General features: G+C 31.2%; 1 protein-coding gene across 10 annotated transcripts in view; it reads right to left on the bottom strand.

The window, feature by feature from the left end:
• LOC132759803 (golgin subfamily A member 6-like protein 22) overlaps window positions 1-19,933 on the bottom strand; it is a 44,736-nt gene extending 24,803 nt beyond the window's left edge. For 2 of the 10 annotated variants that reach the window (XM_060751656.1, XM_060751657.1), the window contains exons 1-5: window positions 18,998-19,925; window positions 6,201-6,309; window positions 4,326-4,529; window positions 1,978-2,085; window positions 1,062-1,352 (exon numbers count right to left, since the gene is read on the bottom strand). In XM_060751656.1, the coding sequence (XP_060607639.1) occupies window positions 1,062-1,352; window positions 1,978-2,085; window positions 4,326-4,529; window positions 6,201-6,309; window positions 18,998-19,234 (949 nt within the window). In that variant the 5' untranslated portion in view covers window positions 19,235-19,925. Of the gene's footprint in view, window positions 1-1,061; window positions 1,353-1,977; window positions 2,086-4,325; window positions 4,530-6,200; window positions 6,310-9,421; window positions 9,533-13,188; window positions 13,264-13,828; window positions 14,226-18,997 lie in introns of those variants that run through there. The other 8 variants (XM_060751651.1, XM_060751655.1, XM_060751650.1 and 5 more) reach the window with 8 other exon arrangements.
• Between the last annotated feature and the right edge of the window lie 5,146 nt (window positions 19,934-25,079).

Here is a 25,079-nt window from a genome sequence, read left to right as displayed (position 1 = left end):
TTTCAAATCATTTATGTTTTCACCTGAACTGATTGGTTCAGTCTTTTGAGATTCACTCCTCAAATCAAATTCCTCAGTTTTAGTTTTGCTTTTATTAACTTTTCCTTCATTTTCAACTTTATCCTGAGAATTTTGTGAAAATATCAGATCTGTTTGGTAGGTGGGAAAGAGAGAGAAAAAAAGAATAAATATATGATGTTATGTAGGATACTGTACATAAAAGGAGTTCATTACAGCCTAAGTTGTTATTTTACTAACTTACAGAATAATAATATCTGTCATATTGCTGCGATCAGGATCGAAATATCCCTCCTGAGGGGGATTGATATACCAATCTGAACCACAAACACATGTCAGATATTTTTCTTGCATAATCTACCATATTCTATTATATATTAAATGTTTACCTCAATAAATATTTTTCATGGAAATGAATGTTATTTTACTTGTAACTTATAATTTTCTTACAAAAGCATATAAATTTACAATGTCATTCTGAAATGCAAAATAATACCATCCTAGACATGCAGTTTCATTTTAAAATGCGATGAAATGACAAAATTTTAATGCAGTTTGTTCATAAAATGTGCTAACATAAAATTTCCGGCATTGGTAAAACAAACGGAACCGCCAGTTTGATATGCAAGAATATATAACTGCAGTATATATGATTATAATATAGAATGGAATTATTATATATAATTTCTATTTACTCAACTAAGAGGATTAAGTTTTTAAAATCTATATCTTCTAACTAAGGTAAATGAAAATCATATATAAAGTGTTAATTATACTCATTTACTACATATTAAAATCACAGACATAATTTTTTGCTGAAAAAAGGCAGATCACCAAATCAACAACAAAAACATTAAAATCAAGGGAAGTAACACAGATAGATACCAGAGAAAAATATCAGTAGCAGTTATCTCAATTGCCAAAAATAGACAGTTAAAACAAGGAATAAAACACATCTATATAGACATTTTAAATATTGTTCTAAGATTAAGTCTACAAAATAATGAATATACACGACACATCTACAATGATACAAGGTGTACCTGCGGCATTCATCGTATTCTCATAATAATTATCATGATTCTGATTCTGCGTTGACAATGGTTGTTTATGCATATTATGCGACTCCTTCATTTTTTTTAATCTCTCTTCTTCTGCTATTCGTTCTTTTTCTTTTCTCTCTTTCTCTTTCCTCTGTTCCTCTTCAAGCAGTTTTTGCTGCTCCTGTTGTTGTAATAGTCTTTGTTTTTCGAGAGATTCTATCAGACGTTGCTCCTCTAGTCTCATTTCTTCTTCCTTGTCAGCACTGTTTATACTATCAGCGTCCTCATCTTCTTGTACAGAAATATCAATTTAATACATCATATTAAACACATTAGGGATTTACCTGTCTGTTTTAAAGAAAATATGGCTTTCTATTCCACTGAAATAAAAAAGCTGTCAAACCTTTTGGTGAGAAATTCTGTCAAGGCAGAGATCATGAAAGAGCTCAAGGCTTTACCAGACCATAAAAATATTTTCTTCTATATCTAATGTAATATTTCTAAAAGCTTCACCAGACCGACTGAAATTTTACCAGCCATGTCTGGTGGTCAGAGGACTTTCAAGAACCCTGTAATTGTTAGAAATGAAAAGAAACTTTTTGAACAGTCAAATATTTTTAGTCAAATAAAAAATCCTTTTTGATTTACGTTTTCATTTCTGCCAAACACTTTTTTGAATTCAAATGAGAATTTACACTTTTATTTATTTATTCTTGTATCCTTATGTATCCTTTTTAACATATATTTTGTAATATTATTTTCTTTTTGTCATTAAAAAGTGTACATAGTTTTTGTTATTTAAAGGTCTAAATAGCTTGAGTAAAGTGTTCGACAGAAATACACAAATCTTTAAAACAGATAAACTGACAACATTTCAATAACTGAAAAACCTGAAATAAAATATTTCAGATATTACCTTTCTTTATCTTACTTGATTTTGGCGTAGTTTTTTTCCCCTCATCTATAAAAGTGACCTTTTTCTCGGACAACTTGTCTTTATCATCCTCCTCATCTTTAACTTCATCTGAAATACAAACAACACATGCTTCAATTAAATGTGTTCATAAAACACATATGCCATATGCTGAAACATAATATTAAAACTGTTTCGTTGACAATATACAAATAATCTTGTAAACTCATTTGATCTCTAATGAAAAGTAAGACTTGGTAAGCTTGCTAATTTTTTGGTCAAACAAATAAATATGATTTTTCCTTTTTAAATGGAAAACAAGGGTGCCATAGTCACAAAATACGCCCGTTTACGAAAGCTTTAGATGGAGATGGGGGCATTATGGATAAGTGTTATCTAGCAAGCAAGTTTTTATTCTTGGCACTGTGTTGTTAAATGAACCTTAAAACAAATCAGTAGGGAAGATATGCACAGGATGTGTGACCTTGAGCTTGGTCGCAGGGACCTGAATTTTATGTACGGCACTCAGCCTCACAATGATGAACATTTGTGCCAAATTATATTGAAATACCTCTATGCATGTAGAAGTTTTGCTCCAGACAAGCGTTTTTCTATGAGCTCTAACTGTGACCTTCACCTTTGACCTAGAGACTTGGTTCATGTGCAGGGCACTACGTCTCATGGTGGTGAACAATTCTATAAAGTAACATTAAAATTCCTCCATGCATGTAGAAAATATGCTCCGGACAACATCTGGATATTTAATCATCTCCAGTGACCTTGACCTTGTAAATATTAACCTAAATTAAATGTGTCACACCTGTAGTCATGATAGTTACCATTTGTGCTACAATCCATCAATAAATGATGACTAAATGGTCCCTATACACATCTTCAAATTTTTATCTGAACTTTGACCTCTATGTGTAACCTTGACTTTGGTCGCAGGGATCTGAATTTTGCGTGCGACACTCAGCCTCACAATGGTGAACATTTGTGCCAAGTTATATTGAAATCCCCCTATGAATGTAGAAGTTTTGCTCTGGACAAGCGTTTTCCAATGAGCTGTAAGTGTGACCTTGACCTTTGACCTGGAGACCTGGATCATGCATGGAGCAATACATATCATGGTGGTGAACATTTCCATAAAGTATTATAAAAATTCTTCCATACATGTAGGAGATATGCTCCAGACAAAATCTGGATATTTCACCATCTTTAGTGACCTTGACCTTGCATATATTGACCTAAAGTACATGTGTCACAGCCGTAGTCATGATAATGACCATTTGTGTTACAATCCCTCAATAAATGATGATTAAATCGTCCCTATACACATCTTCATATTTTTATTTAAACTTTGACCTCTATGTGTGACCTTGACCTTGGCTGCAGGGACCTGAATTTTGTGCACGACACTCCGCCTCACAATGGTGAACATTTGTGCCAAGTTAAATCCCTCTATGCATGTGGAAGTTTTGCTCCGGACAAGCGTTTTTCAATGAGCTCTACGTGTGACCTTGACCTTTGACCTAGAGACCTAGTTCATGTGCATGACATGGCTTCTCATAATGGTGAACATTTCTATGAAATTTCATTAAAATCCCTCCATGCGTGTAGGAGATATGCTCCGGACAAAATCTGGATATTTCATCATCTTTAGTGACCTTGACCTTGTATATATTGACCTAAATTATATGTATCACAGCCATAGTCTTGATAATGACCATTTGTGTTACAGTCCCTCAATAAATGATGACTAAATGGTCCATATACACATCTTCATATTTTTATCTGAACTTTGACCTCTATGTGTGACCTTGACCTTGGCCGCAAGGACCTGAATCGTGCGCGCGACACTCCGCCTCACAATGGTGAACATTTGTTCCAAGTAATATTGAAATCCCTCTATACATGTGGAAGTTTTGCTCCGGACAAGCATTTTTCAATGAGCTCTAAGTGTGACCTTGACCTTTGACCTAAAGACCTGGTTCATGTGCGCAACACTGCTCCTCATAGTGGTGAATATTTCTATGAAGTTTCATTAAAATCCCTCCATACATGTAGGAGATATGCTCCGGACAAAATTGGACGCCGCCTGCCTGACCGCCCACCAGGGGCGGTCCCATAATACGTCCCGTTTTTCAAACGGGCGTATAAAATTTATAATTAAAATTGTTATCTTCATGGTACTGCACAACACATATTACATAATATACATCACAATTGAATATCCCATGGAGATCTGTCTCTCTCCGCAACAAAGACCAAAAAGAGCACAATAATGTTACAAACATTTAATAAAAGCATTGTTAATTAAACACAATATTTTATTATAAAGTAAAGTAAACCTTCTGGTGTTGGAGAGACAAGTTTTATAGATATTTCCCTCTTCATTGGTACAGGTGATGGGGATGGTCTCTTCTCTGTTATTGAATGATCCGCCGCTTGCCATACTTCTTTAGGTGAGGGAATTTTCTCCTTTCTTTGTACTGGCGAGACTGGTAATGAGGAATGGTGTCTACTGCTCTGTATGTGGGGCTTCAGATTCTGCTCTGTTAGATAACATACATCACAGATATGTAGGTGTATAAATACATGATAAATGCATGCAAGTAACTCATTTTCAACATATTCAAATATTTATGGAAATCACTTTGAAGAAATGAAACAGCATTCTGATAATTGGCTATACTTTTCTCCAGAGATCTCTTATAGAAATTTTTAAATTGGCAAACCATTATAACAATCTATGGGGTTTACCATTCTTAAATCACTGAGATAATGCATGTACTCGACAAATGCACTTTGTATACACTCAGAGGCACTTATAACCCGACACTTACATTTTTCTGTATAAATAGGTAACTTGTGAACGGATTTTGTTCAAATTTGGACCATACAAAATTCAACATATCAATCTTACTGCCTAGAATCATAATTACAATTCATTGATAAAAAAAATAACAAAACCGTAAAATGAAAAATCACAAAATGGCTGTAAAATCGTAATATAATGATGATTATCTGAATCCCACTAAATCTGTATGTGAACCAATTATAACACTTTGAATGTCTTCCCAATTGGCTATAACAACGTTAACACCACTGCCTCACAGTTCTCTATTCCTAAACAAGGGCTTGCTGAGTTCCAGCAAATTGCAAGGGGCTTTTGGTCGCTTTCTCACATGCCTGTTCAATTCAGCCGTCAAGTGTGATGTTTCGATCTGGTGATTTGGGATGCAGGAGTTGCTGGAACTCGAGGAAACCCTTATTCAGAAATATTTCCCAAGCCTTCATGAGAAACCATGTCATAATCATGAGACAGGTGTTTACACTTTGCTATAGACACGGGAGGACACACAAATGATAATAACTGGTTAACATACAGATTTACTGGGATTCAGAAACTTTTCATTTTGATATGATATTTACAGCCATTCTGTGATTTTTCATTTTGCAGTAGCATATTTGTTTTGTTATTTTCTCTATTTTGTTGTCAATGAATTGTAAATAAAATTCTAAGTAGTAAGTATGATATGTTGAATTTTCTATGTTCAAAAGTTGAACAAAATCTGTTCACATATAACCAATTTATACCGAAAAATGTTAGTGTCGGGTTATCAGTGCCTCTGAGTGTACTGTTATATTTATAGCATGCTGTTTAAATAGCAAGTCAAATTGTTGGCATGTTAAGTATATTGACCTTGATACTCACAATAAGAATTGTGCATCTTATTAAAAGTTGTCAAATTCTAATATCTAACTTGTATAAGAGTTCACAAGATCAATATAAGATCAATATCTACTGTTTATAATACAGTACTTCATCATTTCAACTACCACGGAGTACCAAAACTTGCATAGATGGTACCTTTTGTTTGTTTTTTTTCATTATTAATTTGTGGCCAAAACATTGAAAAATATACATTGCAAATTACAAGAATGAAGATGTCTTGTGATCAATGTAAAAATGAGTTTTGGAGACCCCTTTGTCCATTCAAAAACAAGTTCCACAAAATTGAATACTGCTCACACAGTATGTAGTGTCAAGGTCAAATTAAGGTTAAGGTCATATTCAATTAAATCTTCTTTAAAGTCTTGCAGCAGCAATGGCAAAGGGAGCAAAAACCTGACTGTAACAATAGCTCGAAATGTTTCTCCAAAAAGTCAAGCTAAAAATGTTCTGCAAAAGTGAAAGTACAATATATAAAAACAAAGTTTACTTCTCTCAGTTAATGATGTATACAGTGGCGTAGAGTATGCTTTTCTCTGTTTTTTCTGTTCAGCCAACTCTTGGGCTCGTTTTCTGATCGCCTCCCTCTTCTCATTGTTCTATAATCATATATTGTAACACAATTAATATCTCATTGTAAATATTATCATCATTAATTAATTACAATTATGACAGGAGATTATTTTTTGCCAATGTTCAATTTTTATTTTCCAAAAGTTTAATTTTAGTCATTTATAAACAAATATCTTTTGTGTACTTTACAAATCAGGTATTGATGAATTAGAGCAGTTCAATTAAAACGATCAAATAATAATTCCTATATGATAGGATCTGATTTCACATAAAAGTAAATGTTTAATTTGAACAGAATTTTAAAATACTTGAATAAATAAAGACTAAATAAATTATTCCATAAAACAACAATATAACATCTTAATAAGGAATACATATTAATTCACTGGTTCAGAATTCTTATCTCAACAATTCCAATCAGTTAATCAGTTCATATAGTTAAGGTACACTGAAGAAGTTCACTTAAAGAAAACTATAAACGTTATTCATGTATATGCTATTGCAAATAAATTTTTCAAATAGAACAAACAAAACTTTCACCATGCTACATGCCATTAAGAAAATATAAAACCATTATCTAAAATAGCTCCAAAATATGAGTATAAGTAAACATTTTAACATTACCACCACATTTAGCACAATACTGCAGGTTATGTTATCAACGCAATATATACATAATATGGCAAAAATAAGAACTAAATATAATAAAATATTTTAAACTACATGTACTTTTTTCAATTTCTTCCATCAGTATTTAGTATTTCTATGGTGTTATTATGTCACTCTGCTTGATCATTTCATTAAGGACTGAACATTAATTTAGGTATTCTAACATCACATCTTGATGACATGAACAAGGTCAGATTAATACTTTCAAGGTAATACTTTCATTGACTATTTATTCAAGTGATTCTTGTTAATAGCAATGAAGAAAAGCAAAAGAATCTTGACCTTGACAACATTATCCTGAGCAGACATAAAATGCACAAATATCATTGTCAACCCAGGACATGATTGATGGATGAAATATCTAAATAAAGTTTCTTTTTTATTCTTTTTATGATATAAAATTTCTTGAATTCTAACTAAAAGCAAACCAAGTGAAATTAAAGACATTTTCAAGAGTTTTCATATAGAGATATGGGCAAAATTAAAACTGTTCAACAGAATATTTAAACTTGGCATGTTATTAGAATATGATAACAGAAGCATTTTAAACAAAAAAAAATTTGGGTCACCGTTCTCATTTTGGAGTTATCTGCCCTTGAATTGGACTATTTTGTTAAATTCAAGGGCAGATAATTTACAATGAAATGCAACAATCCATATTTTTCTTCTTATTTTCACGAAGCTTACCTTCGTTTTAGTCACTATGCAAAATTTCAAGAACAAATTAAGAGTGGATATTTTTTTTACCCGACTTCTTCTCTTAACCTGTGCATTTTTTCTTAAAAATTGACCTATTTTTATGAATTTAAAGTACCTTTATTTTCATTGAAAAAAATTAACAGAAACGATATAAGGAATTGCATGTAATTATGTATTGTATTCAACAATATAAAGAAAAACATTATCCAGAAGTAAAAACAAGAATTCATTTACAGATGCATAAGTTATCTGCCCTTTAAATTACCTCAAATAAGTAGAAAATTCTAATTCAGGGGTACATAACACAAAAACGAGAATGGTGACCACTAAAATGTTTCTGTTATCATGTTCTAAAAACATGCCAAGTTTCAAGAAATTCTTTTGAACAGTTTTATTTTTGCCTATATGTCTATATGAAAACTCCCGAAAACATCCTTAAACAATCTCTTTTACAGATAATATATTGAGTCCAGTTTATAAAGTTGAGATTGCAGACATTATTGCCTAAATCTTAGTTTACTGTTGGTCTCGCAATAGCTAGGACTTATACAGATTACATTTTTTTTCCATTATTATCATATTGTTGCACAATTTAAAATTATCTTGTACCAAAACAAAACATTCTGGCATATTTCAAACATTAAATTTAAAATTCTTATATAGATCAAATGGGGTAATTGAAACTGAAAAATGCGCTAAAGATAATACAAAAATATACTCAGAATTAATTTTAAAACAGTATAATTTTGTGTAATTTTCAGCCCGATTTGAGAAACAGAATTTACATGTTTTTTTATCTTTTAGTCATTTTTCATGATAAAAATAATTATTCTGCAAAAAAGAAGTAAATGGAGTAAATGGATGATCACAAAAGTTATTGGTCCAGACCTACATCAAATGGTACATACAATGTAAATCTTGAAAAAATATTTCCAGTCCTGTCACATCAAAAAAACTTCCATGGAGTCCCTCATTCTCAGTTTCATACATCTGGAGCTCTGAACAAGGTATCTAAGTTAATAACTGGTTGACCATTTGAAGAAAGAGGTTTGATTTGCCAATTTTCTATAGAAAAATACTCTATAGGAAAAATAAATTGTTTCCTTTTAGTAAAATTGCAATCATTATGACATTTGAATTAACTTATCAAATCATCAAACATTTACAATTTTGTATTGTTAAAAAACAACTAATAAAGGAAAGTAAATTAGCCAAAGTAAACCTCTTTCTTGAATGTCTGATATAACAGACAATATTAATAATTTGTGAACAATATGGATAACACACACAATCTTATTTTGAATTAACACTACCTAAACAGATCATGTTTTCCAAAATCCAAGTTCTTAATTAAACATTTAATTAAACAATAAAGTCAACAAAATTTTGTGTTAAAATTATCTTTTAGGAGAAAATGTTATTTCATGAAAACATGATCTGTCTTTGTATATAAAAGGTAGCCAATACAACTAACAGTGAAAAAAGCACCAAAACAAATTTAACTGTGAAAAAAAATGTTAATAAACATTATACCAGTTAACCACTTTTGTAAAATAACTTTATGTATAGTTAGTAACACTTCTCTTTTATTTGAATTTGTATCAGTTAAGCCTGAAAGCAGTAAACAGTTAAAAAATTTAGCACATATCACATGTGCCAGCTGGCCAGTGTCTCCAAGATGGTAGCATTAGCCAGTACATGTATTTGTAAGACTAAATGTAAGTGGTTAACTGGTAAGATAAGTCACTACCATGGTTACATCAGTCGTACCCGTAGTCTGGACTTGTCTTGCGGTTGTGATACACTGGTGCGTTGCCCCATGTGCATCTCAAACCGCTCACAAGTCTGTACACCCTCAGACTCCCAGCCTCCACCAGCAATCTATGATCAGTGTTGAAAATAAAATCATGTTAGAAAAAATCAATTTGTATTCCATATACTTTCACCTTCAAAATTCATAAAATGCATAGATCCCTGACCTGTCTAATTCTAATTATCAGATTAGCGGATACAATAAAAAATTCACCATAACATGCTTGTTAACAAAAGAGCGCATGTGAATGTTTGTGATCTATCAATCATTGGACTTGCACCGATTATTGCCTCACATATTGTTAAAATCTAGAGTCAAAGACAATTATTATAGACCTTAGTCAAACCACACAGAGAGACAGGGCAGTACTAGTGACCTAGATATAACAATCTTGAGACACAGGCTTAAGGGTTACCCCAAAAATAAGAGTTAGTTAGCAAAATTAATAAAGAATAGTAATTATACAGTACAATAAACTACCTATGTTATCGTAAGGGCTTAGTTAAGCAAAATAGAGAACAAAATCAAAAGTTTGAAACAGTTAACAACAGTTTATGCAATCAATACTTTTGTCTCTATCAGAATAACATATATATCAAGAGCTAAAACCAGAAAAACAAAACAAACACATTTTTTTTAAATGATGTATGGTAGGGAAGAATTTACAATGATTTCATTATTTACCTCACAGTAAATTAATATTAAGATAATATTAGCTTTGATCTTAGCTAAGGATCAGAATAACCTATAACAAAACTTTTTGTTATTCTCATCAAAAACTCACAATTATTTTAATGTATGATCATTGTTCCTTTGTTAAAGAGTATGTAAGCCATTTTTGATGTGAGAACAATTCAATAATTGTCTTTTATTGTGTACTTAAATTGGTGGGCTGTCCAATACAATAATTTTGAACTGAAAATATTTGTAAGTGTATAGAAATTATTACTACAATAAGTTAAGATCATAACACCAATATAAACTTTTATTATTTAAGGTTAACACACATACATTATTTCAGATATTTGTTAATTCGCCATAGAAAAATCTCATTGTTTATATCTACATGATTGATATGTTTATTGAAAACTTGTGCACATGCTATAAAATATCACACTTTCATACATGGCCATTATTTTGCAATCTGAACAAGCTGTATTTAAAACTACAATAGATAAGTACTTAGATTATTGTGCTTTATTTGAAGATTTTGGTTTATATCTTTTCTCCCTGTGATAGTAAAATCACTTAAAGTGAACATATTGCAATAAATTGTCACTGATCTAAACTTATGTTACCACCTACTGTGATTATTTTCTAAGATTTATATACTTTCTTTATATTGTTTTCGATGTTCAATTTGTATTTGAGTAAACAATCACATCAATTTTTCTGTTCAATAATATTTTCTCATAATCAAAGCTTTTGTAATGAAAATATGAAAGTTTATTAACATTTTATGTTTACCTGCTGAGTTTAATGGCACCGGACATGTTCCGTTTTAAAATTTGAAACTATTGCATTTTTGAGGAATTTCAATAGTTAAGTTTGAAAAGCAAATTTTCTAAGTTAGGAAAGGTAAATTATTCAGTTATAGAGTTATCTATCAATGGCAACTAATAATAAGCAATAAAAGTACTGAGGCAATGGCTGTAATTGTTTTGAAGTTATGACAAAGACAATAGCAGTAAATCAAAGTTGCTGAAGAGTATAACTGCGTTGAAATTGCATTTTTTGTGTTTGCTAATAAAAATGGTCTACTTATATTACTATTTCTAAGGTCAAACACAACATTTGAGGAAGAACATTTTAGCAAAGACTATTGTAGAAAACATTATTTTCTTGTACAAAATCTAACTCGAATTTCATATTTGACATTGACGCTCAATGTCATTGAAAAATAAAGGCCACATTTGCATTAATCATTACTACTTCAGGTAAATAAATAACAATGCTATGATAGTTTAGCAAATTTAATAATTTTACCTTGACAGTCAAGGTCAAGTAAAGGTCCAGGTCATATCATAATAATTAAAAAGGTCTATTTTGTCATATGTATTTTATTGTTCAAGTATAAATCAAATGTGTAACAAACAAAAAAAAACTTATGACAATCTAAGCAAATTTTAATAATTTGACCTTTATGGAGGAGGTCAAATAAAGGTCAAGGTTACATTTGAAATATTCAACATACATGTTTTGTCACAAGGATTCTTTTGTACAAGTATAAATCTAATCTGTTAATAAATAATTAAGTTACAATACTCTAAGCTAAATTCAATATTTGACCTTGATGGTCAAGATCATTTATAGGTCAATGTTATATTTGAATTTAACTTAACAGCATTCTGTTTTATTAAAATAAGTGTTCTTCTGTACAAGTATAAATCAAATCCATAAGTTAATAACAAAGATATGGCAAATTGTAGCAAAATTTACTTATTTGACCTTTAGGGTCAAGATCAAATTAAGGTCAAGATCAAGTTCAATTACATCTTAAATGTCTTTTCCAAAGAATTATTGTCCTTTGTCCTTAACCCTTTCCCCCATGAGCATATTGTGAAAAATGGCCATTTTCACTGAAAAGCCTCCTCTTACAAGTTCAAACTGCTATGAAACTATGAAAAATGCTTCAATACTAATCAAACTTGGCACAAATGTTGACTGGACCATTGCCTTTGTAACGACATGCTCAGTCTTAAATTTCCTGTTACCATGGCAACGAGGGGACATCTCAAAATTGCCAAAAATCACTATTTTGCCTCGATTTTTTCCATCAAAATTTATTTCAAAGTGCTGCAACTTCTCAAGGGATTGAGATAGAGTCAAAGGCTTTTCAGCGTTGGTTACACGTTACCTTATGATTGACCTGGGGTCATTTTAAGCCTCTCACAAGTCCAAAATTTTCTTGGCGAAAGTCAAACTAAGTTTAATAACTAACAAACACTGTCCTTCAGGTAGTTGTGCTCAAGCATGAAGACTTTCCAATTATAAGTACATGTAATAGACAATTATAGCAAAAATTCAAGCAAAATTCAATAGTTTAACCTTAAGGTCAATGACAATTTGATCTACTTGAAGTGGTTGTCCGAACTGACAAAGCAAAAGCCAATTTTGGCAAAAATTAAGTAAAATCAAACATTTGACCTTGAAGTTAAAGGTCATTTATGAGTCAATTTCAGTTTAGTCTACTTAAAGGGCTTGTCAAAAGGGTTTTTCTATCTAAATATGAAGACAATCCACAATGGAATTTAAAATTATGGCCAATGTTAAAGTTTTCGGACACAATGGCAACAAATGACAGTAGCAATAGCTGTATTTTTCTTTGAAAAAATCGAGTTAAAATGGTCCAATTATAGGTATGTTTGAATGAATTCTGAAAATAAACTTTTACAAAAAGATTAAAAATTGTTAATCACATTGTGCTTAAGAAACTTGACATAAATATATTATGGCCCATGAAACAGTTTGTTCTTCATAAATGTTAAATGAATGAACCATTTTACAATATTCACATGATCAAAGGTACAGATAATTAGTAAAAAGAACGTAAAAAAAATCAACAAAACTGCAGAGTTATTGTTAAATAAATGACAGTATTATAAATGACTATACTAAGAGCTTGGCCCTTACATTTTTAAGGATTTTAGTGGAGGGAACCAAAACAGCAGAAATTTACCATTAAAACCACAAAATCTTTGAACCATTAAAAATGTTACATTACCTCCCTTGGCAACTTGCCATGTTTCTCTAATACTGGAACATTGCCTACAAAACTCATGTAAGGTCTTGGATGAAGCTGAAAATATTGTCACAGAAAAACTGACATAGAATTATTGTAGGATGATAAGTAAATATTATATCCAAGTCTATGGACCTGCAAGCTGATGTGATATTCACCTTTATAACATTCCCTAGACATATATATTTTTCATTCGATTCACTAATGAAAACAGCATATTTAAATAAGTCTGACCACTGTTTATTAATTGTTTGCTTTTAACCATACAATTCAAACTCAATTCAATATTAAATAACTGCCATACAAGTCTTGTGCATCAAGGAATTGCTAAATATTAGTCATCCATTCATCTTACTATAGCTGCCAAATAGTTACAGAAAATAAATAATTTTATTAAAAATCTCACACATAGTATTTATACCTAGGAGCTAAAAATCCCCATATTCATCAATATTGCAACTTATAAAAGACACTGAAATACTTTTATTTGATATCCATCGATAATTATAAATCAATTAGAATGATAAATTTGCAAAAATGAACAAAATATAGTTATTACAGTTTCAATCATTTTTATGACAATTTAATCTTCAATTGTTTTTTATCAAAGTCATTTGTTTACCTCATTTTTCTCATCTAATTTCTTCTGTAATAACTGAGCAGTAGCCATTTCAAATCAATTTTTTTTATTTCCTTTTCACATTTACATATCAACACTGTTATACAATGTCCCTGAAGTATCTGCCAACTTTAATTGTTGTGTCCTTAATACCATCTTTAACGTAGATTTCAATAAATTGATTAGATCCATAAAAAAATAAATATAATAAAAGAAATGATAACAATCTTTTCATGCGCATGCAGCACTTATATCACAACTTAATAATCTCAACTGTATCATCAAAAATCACTTCTCGGAGGGTCTGTATTTTAATAATAAAACACAAGTTTAAAGTTAAATCATTACTCTTTTGTCATATCAACAACTTGCACTAAACAACTTTCACTGACAGCTAATCAATGCTCAATTTCTTATTCAGTTTTTTTATTTAATTTTTCCTTAAACTGGTCAAAAAAACTATGTTGGCGACCAAGTGGTATGGGCGCTCTTTTTGTTTATTTTATCATTAAATCAGGCCTGTCTCAATGCTAAGATCTGATTGAATATCTGGGTATGCAATGCAAGCTTTTTCGTATTCTATATCTACATTTTCTATTGTGTATCTTTGTAAATAATTGTCCATATATCCTTATAAATGATCTTGATGTAATCCCCCTACTCAACACATGATAATCTCAACATATCAAAGGGAGAAAGAAGATGCAGTGGTTTTATTAAATTCTACGATAGTGATTTAAATATTTCATGAACTCTTTTTCTATAAAAATGTTATATTACATATTACATCCATATAAGTCTTATTTTCACATGACAACTATGTCTTGAAAATTTAATAAAAAAAATACTTGTGTAGAAAAAAACAAATTGAAATTTGTTATTTTCAATTCTTCATTTATAACAGGATAAAAACAATTGCTTTTCATACTTTGACATGACTTGTACAAAATAAAAATGTTTTTTGTTTGTTTTGTTTTGTCTTGTATTGTGTTTTAAATGTATCAAATAAAAGAAATGTAAACATTTAGCTTGACATGCTTTAATATTATAACTAAATTAAGTACACTGTACTTATGTCACGGTTCAGAACTGTTCACTATTTAGGAGAGAAGTTGTGTAAGCAGCTAGATAACTCAGCCGCGGTACAGAATTCCGAGGGTCCCGGGTTCGATTCCCGGTCAGGCTGCACATTTTTCTCACCCTATGACATTTTGCACCCAACATGGGACCGTGAACAAATATAGCTCAGAGTTTAATTCACATTGCTCTGTAATTCTGTGAAATTCGAGCACAAATTTCAATATAGCAGGGGAGTATTTCACGGTTCAGAACTTCACTCTTTAGGGGAGGATGTGTAAGCGGCCATATAGCTTAGTCAGTATAGCCGCAGTACAGTATTCTGAGGGTCGCGGTTTGGAATCCAGGTCAGGCTGCATATTTTTCTAACCCTGTGACACTTAGAAAATTATTTTAAAGAAAATTATTTTGATAATTTAATCTATACAGTAAAGTTTCCTAAGTCTATGAAGAACTTTATGATGTAGTTACAAAGTATTTGGTCAAAGGACAACTTTTTCATAGTATTTCAAATGCCTTTTTTTTTTCCAAAGGTTTTTGCCTCACAAAGGGCCATAATGCAGTCAAAATCTATGTCATGAGTTATGGGCATTGAACAGTGACAGTAACATGCATTATCTTTCATGTGAAAACTTTCAGTAGTTTTGATAATTAATGTTGTATAGATGCAGGACTTTTCTAAGTTCAAAAAAGGACACAATTCTATAAAAATCCATGCTAGAGTTAAGGGCCTTGGGTAGTGACCTACTATGGTCTTAAATGAGTATGTTAAGTTAAAGCAAAGTTTATTGGTTGCTAAGATATGATGCTGTAAAAGAAGATGCACATAAAACTAACCAAACTTTTATGCAAATGACAGGATGAGTAGGATAGCCCACTATACTTTGAATAGTCAAGCTTAAAATGTGCTGATATACTAGAGTCAGTGTGTTCTCAAAACAATGGAAATACACTGGAAACATCCTGTCCAGAAATCACAATGATAAACTTCAAGAAGAGTTATTTATGTTAGCTATGATAAGAATATAAGTATTCCAAGTTTCTTTTAGATATCTTTACAAGTGATTGAGAAATGGGCTATGTTTAAGCTGTTGCACAACAATAAAAATGACAACTAATGAAACAGCAATTATCATAGTTCAAATATTTGAAACGGAGAATCTAAAACCCTTTCCAATAGAATATTCTCAGCTAATTCACGACACATCAGGAATAGGGTTGGATATCGTTCTTCACGAAACGGGAAAATTTTAGACTTGATTTTGTATAATTTTTTTTGTTTTAACAAAATCACACTGTTTTCAAATTTTCTAATAAAAATAGCTTTTCTGATGTACAACATGTCACAGAGCTTTAAAGGATTAGAATAAATGTTTAACTGAAGTGATAGTGTCATGTTTGAATATCATATTCCTTTTTATCATTATCTAATTTTATCTACATAATAAATAACGTGCCAATGAGCCAGTCTATAGTCGATCATTCTAAAAATTTACCGTTGAGAGAGGTCACGACTGAGGCAGTGTCACTCACTTCATTTGCTCCGCCTCTGTTGAAGTTCGGCTCTGCCTTAAATTGCGCCAAATTTAAGATGATGCTCCGTATGCTAGCATTTAGTCTTCGTTGATGGGGTGGTAGGGAACCAGGACAACTTTGATAAATATCTCTTGTCGAATCATTAAATTGAAAGTTACAAAACCTAAACCACGCCCACTATCAGAGAGGCAGTTCTCCATCAACCATTACGAAAGTACGCCAAATCTATTACGCTACGGCCAGTAAGGGGAGATCACTGCAGAACAGTTTGTCCTAAAAATCATTTGAGCATTATGCAATTCATACAAATATTTAAATGGACATATTCTCGGCACATATTGTTTTGAATTTATTTTAAGTATACCAATCATTTCAATTCGATTTGTCTTGTTATCTAATTTATTTTGCTTTGACCAGACATTTCAATCTTTGTCGCAACAGACAAACATTTCAGAATTTCAGACATGGCATTACTTTGTGAATTTATGCATTAGGTTCTCCTTTCTTTACACAAAAATATGCAACTTAATTATTAAACAACCAGCACATACCATGAACATGGGAGAAAAAATTGATTTTTGTTTCGGATATTCAACTGTAATAGAGAACGATTTTCAATGCTGATTGACTGTTCACATCATTTGGCGGCGTCTTTGATGTGCAGCATCAACATTTAACTTGTTTTCACTCTCATATGCATAAAAAAAAAAAAAAAAAAAAGTTTCCAGTCAGGTTCAAGTTTGTCTCCAGAAAAGTTGTCAATAATTATTTCTAAATGGCTTTATTATCAGTGGGTATGCTTTCAATATTGAATGCATTTATTTGCCTCACTGACATAAAATGTAAATGACCGAACAACAGGATGAAAATGCAGTATGCCAGATTTGGGAAAATGTTGGAAAGTAAGTTGAACGGTAAGGGAAAAACTGAGTGATAGCAAAGTTCACGGTAATTAACTGACAGCACATTGACTTTAGAGAGGCAGGAATAAAATATTGTCTTCTTTTCATTACTGTCACCTTTACAATTCACGTTTTTGTTCTCCGTGGGCCATGTGACAATAGCCGTGTAAATTATCTCCCCTTTTTCCATTATCTCTTCTCTTCTCTTTTACAATCATTTTCACTCTCATATGCATCAAAAACATAATCACCAAGCTGCCAAAGAATGTTAATAATTCAGTCAGTGGGTAGCTTAAGTGACAAATTTCTCCGGGATCAAACTAGATCCATTTATCAGTTATAACAATAGACGAAGATCTGTGAGATAAAACTATGCAAGCTGGGTAAAGACGTACCCTTAATTTGTCAAATGTCATTGTACAGGCATAATCATCGCAGTTATTATATGATAAAGCAGTATACCTGATTTCTAAAATGATTTAAGTTTTTAAATCTTCTCTTACCTGATAAATTTTCATTTTATGTAACACTTTTAAAAGACATAAGCTGGATCTTAAAGATGTACAGAAAAAAATAAAATAGTAGAACTGTACAAAATGCCTATAAATTATACAGCATTTTAACACAACACTACGGGGAAAACTATAAATCAGCGTATTTTCAAAAGGAAGATACAAGATTTTGACTCCACATAACAAACGCTTCCCTGTGTTTGTGATTGCAACATGAGTATCGATCAAATTCATACAAATCATATAAAACTTCATTACAATTCTATATAGCTAATGTACCCTAGGTATTTTTTCACATTTACTCTAATAGCGCAACTCTAATACCCTTGTTTATTGTGAAAAAAAAACAATTTAAAATAGTTCAAAACTTCCATCATAATACAGATTTACTGTTATTTTGATGAAGAATTCATCAGGAAAGTCTGGGAGACCTGACTGTTGTGTATGATTATATTTAAAATTGAACAGTTTAAAGCTACGTAGATCAAGAAAACTCATAATATAACTGCTGTTCAATATTCCATATAATATTATTATAAATCTGTGGGGAACATCAATTAAAGAAATAGTTTTGTTTTTATAGCAAAACAATATAAATTTCCTTCTGTGATTAAAATGCTTTTCAAATTAGCTAGTTCCATATAACTTTCATGAATCAAATTGTTATTGTTTCAATGCAATCTGATTAAAATCAGCCTCTAAATTATGCTCCACATCTACATGTAAGAAATTAGTAGATCTGAAACTTTAAATTAAGTCAAATTGTGTTTCAATGTAAAACTATAGAAATTGTACTATTATTCATGTGTTAAGCTCCATTCAAAAAATTCTGCAAAGAACAAAATAAGAATTAATGTCAAAGTTTTGCTGCAAAAAATAGGATTAAAATAATTAGATACCCTGAAATCATGTTGGCATGGTGAAAGACTTGCTCCAGTACATGTCAAACTTCTCTGAAATTCTGGAAAATTTACAAAATTCTCATCTGAAATATATTCTGTATCTACTCTAAATCCAGTTTCATATTTTATTATTTCAGACTTATCCTTGATATAACTTTGTGTAGTTCTTGTATACAATTCCTTCAAGTGAACTTCATCATTTGGACCATAAGAAATGTGGAAAGTTGATTCAGACAACAATACCATAGCAATTGTGTTAGCTAGCTGCTCATCTACAACACGTTGTGTGGTCATCTTCTGACCTTTCAACTGGAATATTGGGTCATTGATCTCTGCACGCTGAGGGACCGATACAGATGTTAATCCATTAACAGTTGAAGTTGAAGCAAGAGGTCTTCTCTTCTTCCTTTTTGATTTATTTCCCCAAGAAAAGTCACCAATTTGTGGAAGCTCATTTTCTTTCTCCTTAATTTGTGCCATTGAAGCTTTCTCTTTATTTCTTTTTTTAAAATCAAAATTAACTCTGTGGAAAATATCTTTCTTACCGCGAAATTATGATCCTACAATACTTAAGTTAAGACTGACGTCTTCAGAAGAATATTGTCCTAAACTGTTAAACTTGTAATTCATGGATTCAATTTAGCATGCATCACAAATCAGATAATCTTCTTTGGCTCATTTTTAATAATTTATTTCAATACAACCTGCTTTTTATTGCCTCCTTTATTATTAAATATCAATGTTTCTTTATTCACAGTACACTTTCTATATAATCTTCAACAATTTTGTTCTAAAAGCACTTCAAAGAAAACAGTGGTCTTAAATCACTCTCCAATAATTGAGACATCATGAAAAATACCAACCACTTAACTTTATTTGGCTTTAAAGGACATTATGAAGACAGGCCGATTTACGCATTACATCATAGGCTCACATTGAAGAGTTGTTGCCGTTGTTAAGATACCGTCGTCTTTGTTATACTGTCTACCAGTCTATCTTCCATCAATCAATGTTTATTAATATTCCACTTATCATCAGATGAAAATACAAATCCTCACTTCAATTTCGGCGGATTTATCAAGAGCCTAGTCAATGCTTTACTGACCTTGTTTTTTTTTTATGTGTGTGACGCCTTTTCCAAGGTTTCCTTTTACTTTGCTTATCTGTTATCATCTATATTGCATGAAATACGAAGATATGGGTGAAGCATACAAAAATCCCATATGTAATCCAATTACATGATCTTATCTCAATTAATTACTATGAAATTTTTCAATTATCATGAAGTCTGTATCTGCAAGTCATATTTAAAGTCACTCAGATATTATGATTAAATTGCTGATATGTACATAAAAAAATTCATCCTTTCATTATTGGACAAGGAACAAGCCAGTGTTATATTCAGAATGTTGTAAAAAATTTGTCTAAGAAATTGGAATAAACTTACTGTAAAGTAAGCGTATTTTTGAGTTGGCAATTTTTAGTATTGTCATACAAACTTAAGCCTTAAAGCTTTCTTAGATGCTTTTGTCAGTCATAAACATTTTATTACCAAACATTTATTTTGTGTGCCTCTCTATCCGCTGCATAATATTTCATCTTTTGTTCAATAAAATTATATTTCAATTCAATTCACATCATTATACGGTACTAACTACTGTTTAACATAATAATGTAGATTTCAAGGCTTCCTTTACATTTTTTCACATCATAATAATTTACTTTCACTTTGTAATCTGTCCCTAGATAAATGGAAGATTTTCATAAACAAATAAGTTGCAATTAAAAACCAAACATTGACAGTGTCCCATGGGATTTCTTTTCAATGATTTTCACTTCACAGCCTGTTTTCTTAAGTTCACTGCAAATATAATTTTCCTCCAATTTATAAAGATTATTATTTCATTAAATCTAATATGTCATGTAATACTCTAACTGAATTTTCAATATTTGAAGTTTACTTAAACTAAGATAATTGATAATCAGAACAAGAAATCTTCAAATTTTCTTTTCCTTTTTAAATCATATTATTTCATATCACGTTATTTTCAATGATGATAAGATTTTCATGTTATGTTCCAATCTAACTCAAATATCACTGCTTATTTGCTCTATTTCATCATTAAATGTCCAATCATTTTCAAACTCATATAAATTCCAAATACAATCACTTTTCATATATAAATCCAACAGCCGAGATACATCTATTATGCTTTAATATTTTATAAAAATGATTCATTATATTATATTGTATAACAATGGTGTTACCATAAATTCTTACACACTTTATTTCTATTTTTACATTTTTTTTATCTATTACAAAGATCACAGTTGAAAACTACCACAAAATTCCAAATCAAACACATTTCCCCCGTCAAAGTCTGATTTCATGTGTCAGGCATGCTTTTCATCCCTTACCAAGGCACTTGTTTAATGTTAAGAGAGCCGTCAGGGTAACGGAACATGGACACAACCCTTCAATAAACTTCCTACAGCAAATAAACATATATAGAAAAAAATGAAAATATAAAAGAAAGTGTTTAAAAAATTTTCAAATGGGGTATATTAGAGCAAACAATAATTTCACCCCCCTTTAAAGGTATTGTTGTATAATCACAGTTCCTTTACTTTAATTACTTTCGTTCATTTAACCAATGCACTGTTTACAAAGACTTATGTCAGCCTAAAATGGTAATCTAGTTCAAAAAGAGATAAAGAAATATTTAAAGATATTTTTAAACTTAAAATTATTAAGAATTTCTGCCATAAGTCACGCAAATTTGAGTAAAATATTTATTTACACACTTAATTCTCTAAGCAAACACAACTTTAAGACAGCACGTTCTCTCAGACAAAGAATTAGATGATATTATTCTTTTTTTTATCAATTCTTATGAAGAGCAAACAAAGAAAATGTCACCTGAAAATGCTATATTAGCATAATATAGTAATATTCACATATCAAGGCAGACCCTGTCAAATTTAACTCAGGGCTCCTTAGAAACAGGTTGTGAAACCTTTATTATACTTGCACTGCTGCATCTGTTATGGACTAAAAAGATGGGCACACAAACATGACAAACAGACAAAAAAGAATCCCTCTCAGACAAAAATCCCTTAAGTTCAACAATGACATGTTAGACAAAAGATCCTATCAAATTATCCACTCTCAAATAAATAATAAGGTAAAATATTTAAAGTTATATATAGTTAAAAAGGAGCATAATTCCAACAATAAAGCTTTAAGAACTATGCCCTGATTGTCTAAAAAGTGTTCCTTGTCATGATGAAAAAGGTTTTCCAAGTTTCATCTACATACCTTCCATAGTTTTATCATTCTACTTAAGAAGCAATTTTCACAAAATTGTAAGTTAATAAGGGGCATTACTCTAAAGATTAATCCCATTGTCTAACAATTATACCTTGTCATGATAAAATAGTATTCCAAGTTTTATGTTGATACTTTTCATAGTTTTAAAATCATTCTACTTTAAAAGCTATTCTGACAAAAATCTAAGTTAAAAAGGGGTATAACTTTGGAAAGATAGGTTTCAGAATTATGCCCCTTGTTGTACAACTGCAGGTTGTCATGATAAGCAAGTATACCAAGTTTCATGACATGGTACCTTTTAAAATGTTTGAATAATGGGCTACATTAAAGTTATTGCAAGATGACTACCATTACAACAATGTTGCAGCAATCATAATAGCTCAACTTTATCTTCATAACAGACGTAATGATAAAAATATGAAATTTTTGAACTTTCTTGAAACCTTAAACAGTGAAACAGGACAAATTCCAAAATGATTTTTGGTGTTTTATTTCCAACTTTATTACTAAATTATTTAAATCTTATAATTTCTGAATCATTTAAAATTTTATGGTTAAATGGGTTAGAGCTTGTCACAAGCAGGATGTATTTTTTTTATTTTATTTGATTTGTTGAAATTTAATTTATAAATTGATCATAACCTTGTTTCCTGTTAAAATCTCTAAACCCCTTCTAGAAAAGTGAATGCTGATCAGATATTGTTAAGATTATGTAGAAATTATAATTTTATGAAACTAAAACATGTCTTCCTTGATTTGTATTTATCTTATGCTTGAAATTCCAAGAAATTTTTAAACAAGAGGGCCATGATGGCCCTGAGGTCGCTCACCTGTATATAGGCCCCCCAACCCCCCAACGTTGCAGGGCCAATTTAACCCAAGGGCTTTTATTTGCACAAACTTGGTAGACACCCATAAGAAGATGTTTCATGCTAAACATCTAAGCTTTAGCTCATTGGGCTTTTTAAAAGAAGATTTTTTTAAAGTTTTTACTATACACATATAGTTAAAAACAATGACACCCCTGGGGCCGGCCAGTTTTGACCCCAGGGCTTTTATTTGAACAAACTTTGTAGACACTTACTAGAAGATGTTTCATGCTTAATATCTAAACTCTAGCTATTTGGGTTTTTTCAAAGAAGATTTTAAGTTTTTGCTATACACATATAAAGAAAATCAATGACCCCAAGGGCGGGGCCAATTTTGACCCCAGGTCTTTTATTTGAACAAACTTTGAAGACACTCACTAAAAGAAGTTTCATGCTTAATATCTAAACTCTAGCTATTTGGGTTTTTTCAAAGAAAATTTTAAGTTTTTGCTATACACATATAGTTAAAAACAATGACACCCCTGGGGCCGGCCAGTTTTGACCCCAGGGCTTTTATTTGAACAAACTTTGTAGACACTTACTAGAAGATGTTTCATGCTTAATATCTAAACTCTAGCTATTTGGGTTTTTTCAAAGAAGATTTTAAGTTTTTGCTATACACATATAAAGAAAATCAATGACCCCCAGGGCGGGGCCAATTTTGACCCCAGGTCTTTTATTTGAACAAACTTTGAAGACACTCACTAAAAGAAGTTTCATGCTTAATATCTAAACTCTAGCTATTTGGGTTTTTTCAAAGAAGATTTTAAGTTTTTGCTATACACATATAAGGAAAATCAATGACCCCCGGGGCGGTGCCAATTTGACCCCAGGGCTTTTATTTAAACAAACTTGGTAGACACTTATTAGAACATGTTTCATGCTAAATATCTTAGCTCTAACTCTTTTGGTTCTTTAAAAGAAGATTTTTAAGTTTTTACTATATGCATATAGGGAAAATCAATGACCCCCCCCCCCCGGGGCGGGGCCAATTTTGACCCCAGGGCTTTTATTTGAACAAACTTGGTAGACACCCATTAGAACATGTTTCATGCTAAATATCTTAGCTCTAGCTCTTTTGGTTCTTTAAAAGAAGATTTTTTGAAGTTTTTACTATATGCATATAGGGAAAATCAATGAACCCCCGGGGCGGGGCCAATTTTGACCCCAGGGCTTTTATTTGAACAAACTTGGTAGACACCCATTAGAACATGTTTCATGCTAAATATCTTAGCTCTAGCTCTTTGGGTTCTTTAAAAGAAGATTTTCTAAGTTTTTACTATATGCATATAGGGAAAATCAATGACCCCCTGGGGCGGGGCCTATTTTGACCCCAGGGCTTTTATTTGAACAAACTTGGCAGACACTCACTAGAACATGTTTCATGCCAAATATCTAAGCTCTAGCTCTTATGGTTTTTTAAAAGAAGACATTTAAAGTTTTTTCTTTTGGTTGCCATGGCAACCAGAGTTCTGCATGGAATTAAATTCTTTGAACAATTTTTAAAGGTGACCACCAAAGGAACATTCCTGTGAAGTTTGGATGAAATTGGCCTAGTGGTTTATGAGGAGATGTCATTTAAAGTAAAAGTTTACGGACGGAAGACGGACGGACGACGGACTGACGCCGGACGAAAAGCGATCACAAAAGCTCACCCTGTCACTTTGTGACAGGTGAGTTAAAAAGAAACAATAATTAAGAACTATAAAACATATCAAAACTATTGCATGTTTGATGTAAATGGGTATCACTTAAGTATATAGTCTTTAGTCTTTTAGCGCAAAATGTTGAATTCAGATTCACATAGGCCTTATAGAAATTGTCTGAACATCTCTATTCTTTTTTAAAATTTACAACAGCTTACATTTATTTTTATAAATATCTAAACAAAACCATTGATTTACCTTTTTCAAAATCATCTTTATTTTAACTATTTTTGTTTGTGAGAATTGGTTTGGGATTGGGATAAATCACATCATGGTAGTAAATGACTTATGGCGAATTTTCAGCTTTACTACCAGCTGTATTTGCCTTGTTTAATCTCATGAAGTAATTCAAAGTTCTTGTCTAGATGGCAAATGATTCAAAGTAAGTTACTTAAAAAAAATTAAAAATCAATTAATTT

Source organism: Ruditapes philippinarum, unplaced genomic scaffold (genome assembly GCF_026571515.1).
Source record: "Ruditapes philippinarum isolate M1 unplaced genomic scaffold, ASM2657151v2 ctg2955_1_1_1_1, whole genome shotgun sequence".
Lineage (NCBI taxonomy): Eukaryota > Metazoa > Mollusca > Bivalvia > Venerida > Veneridae > Ruditapes > Ruditapes philippinarum.
This window is presented reverse-complemented; position numbering and strand designations above follow the sequence as displayed.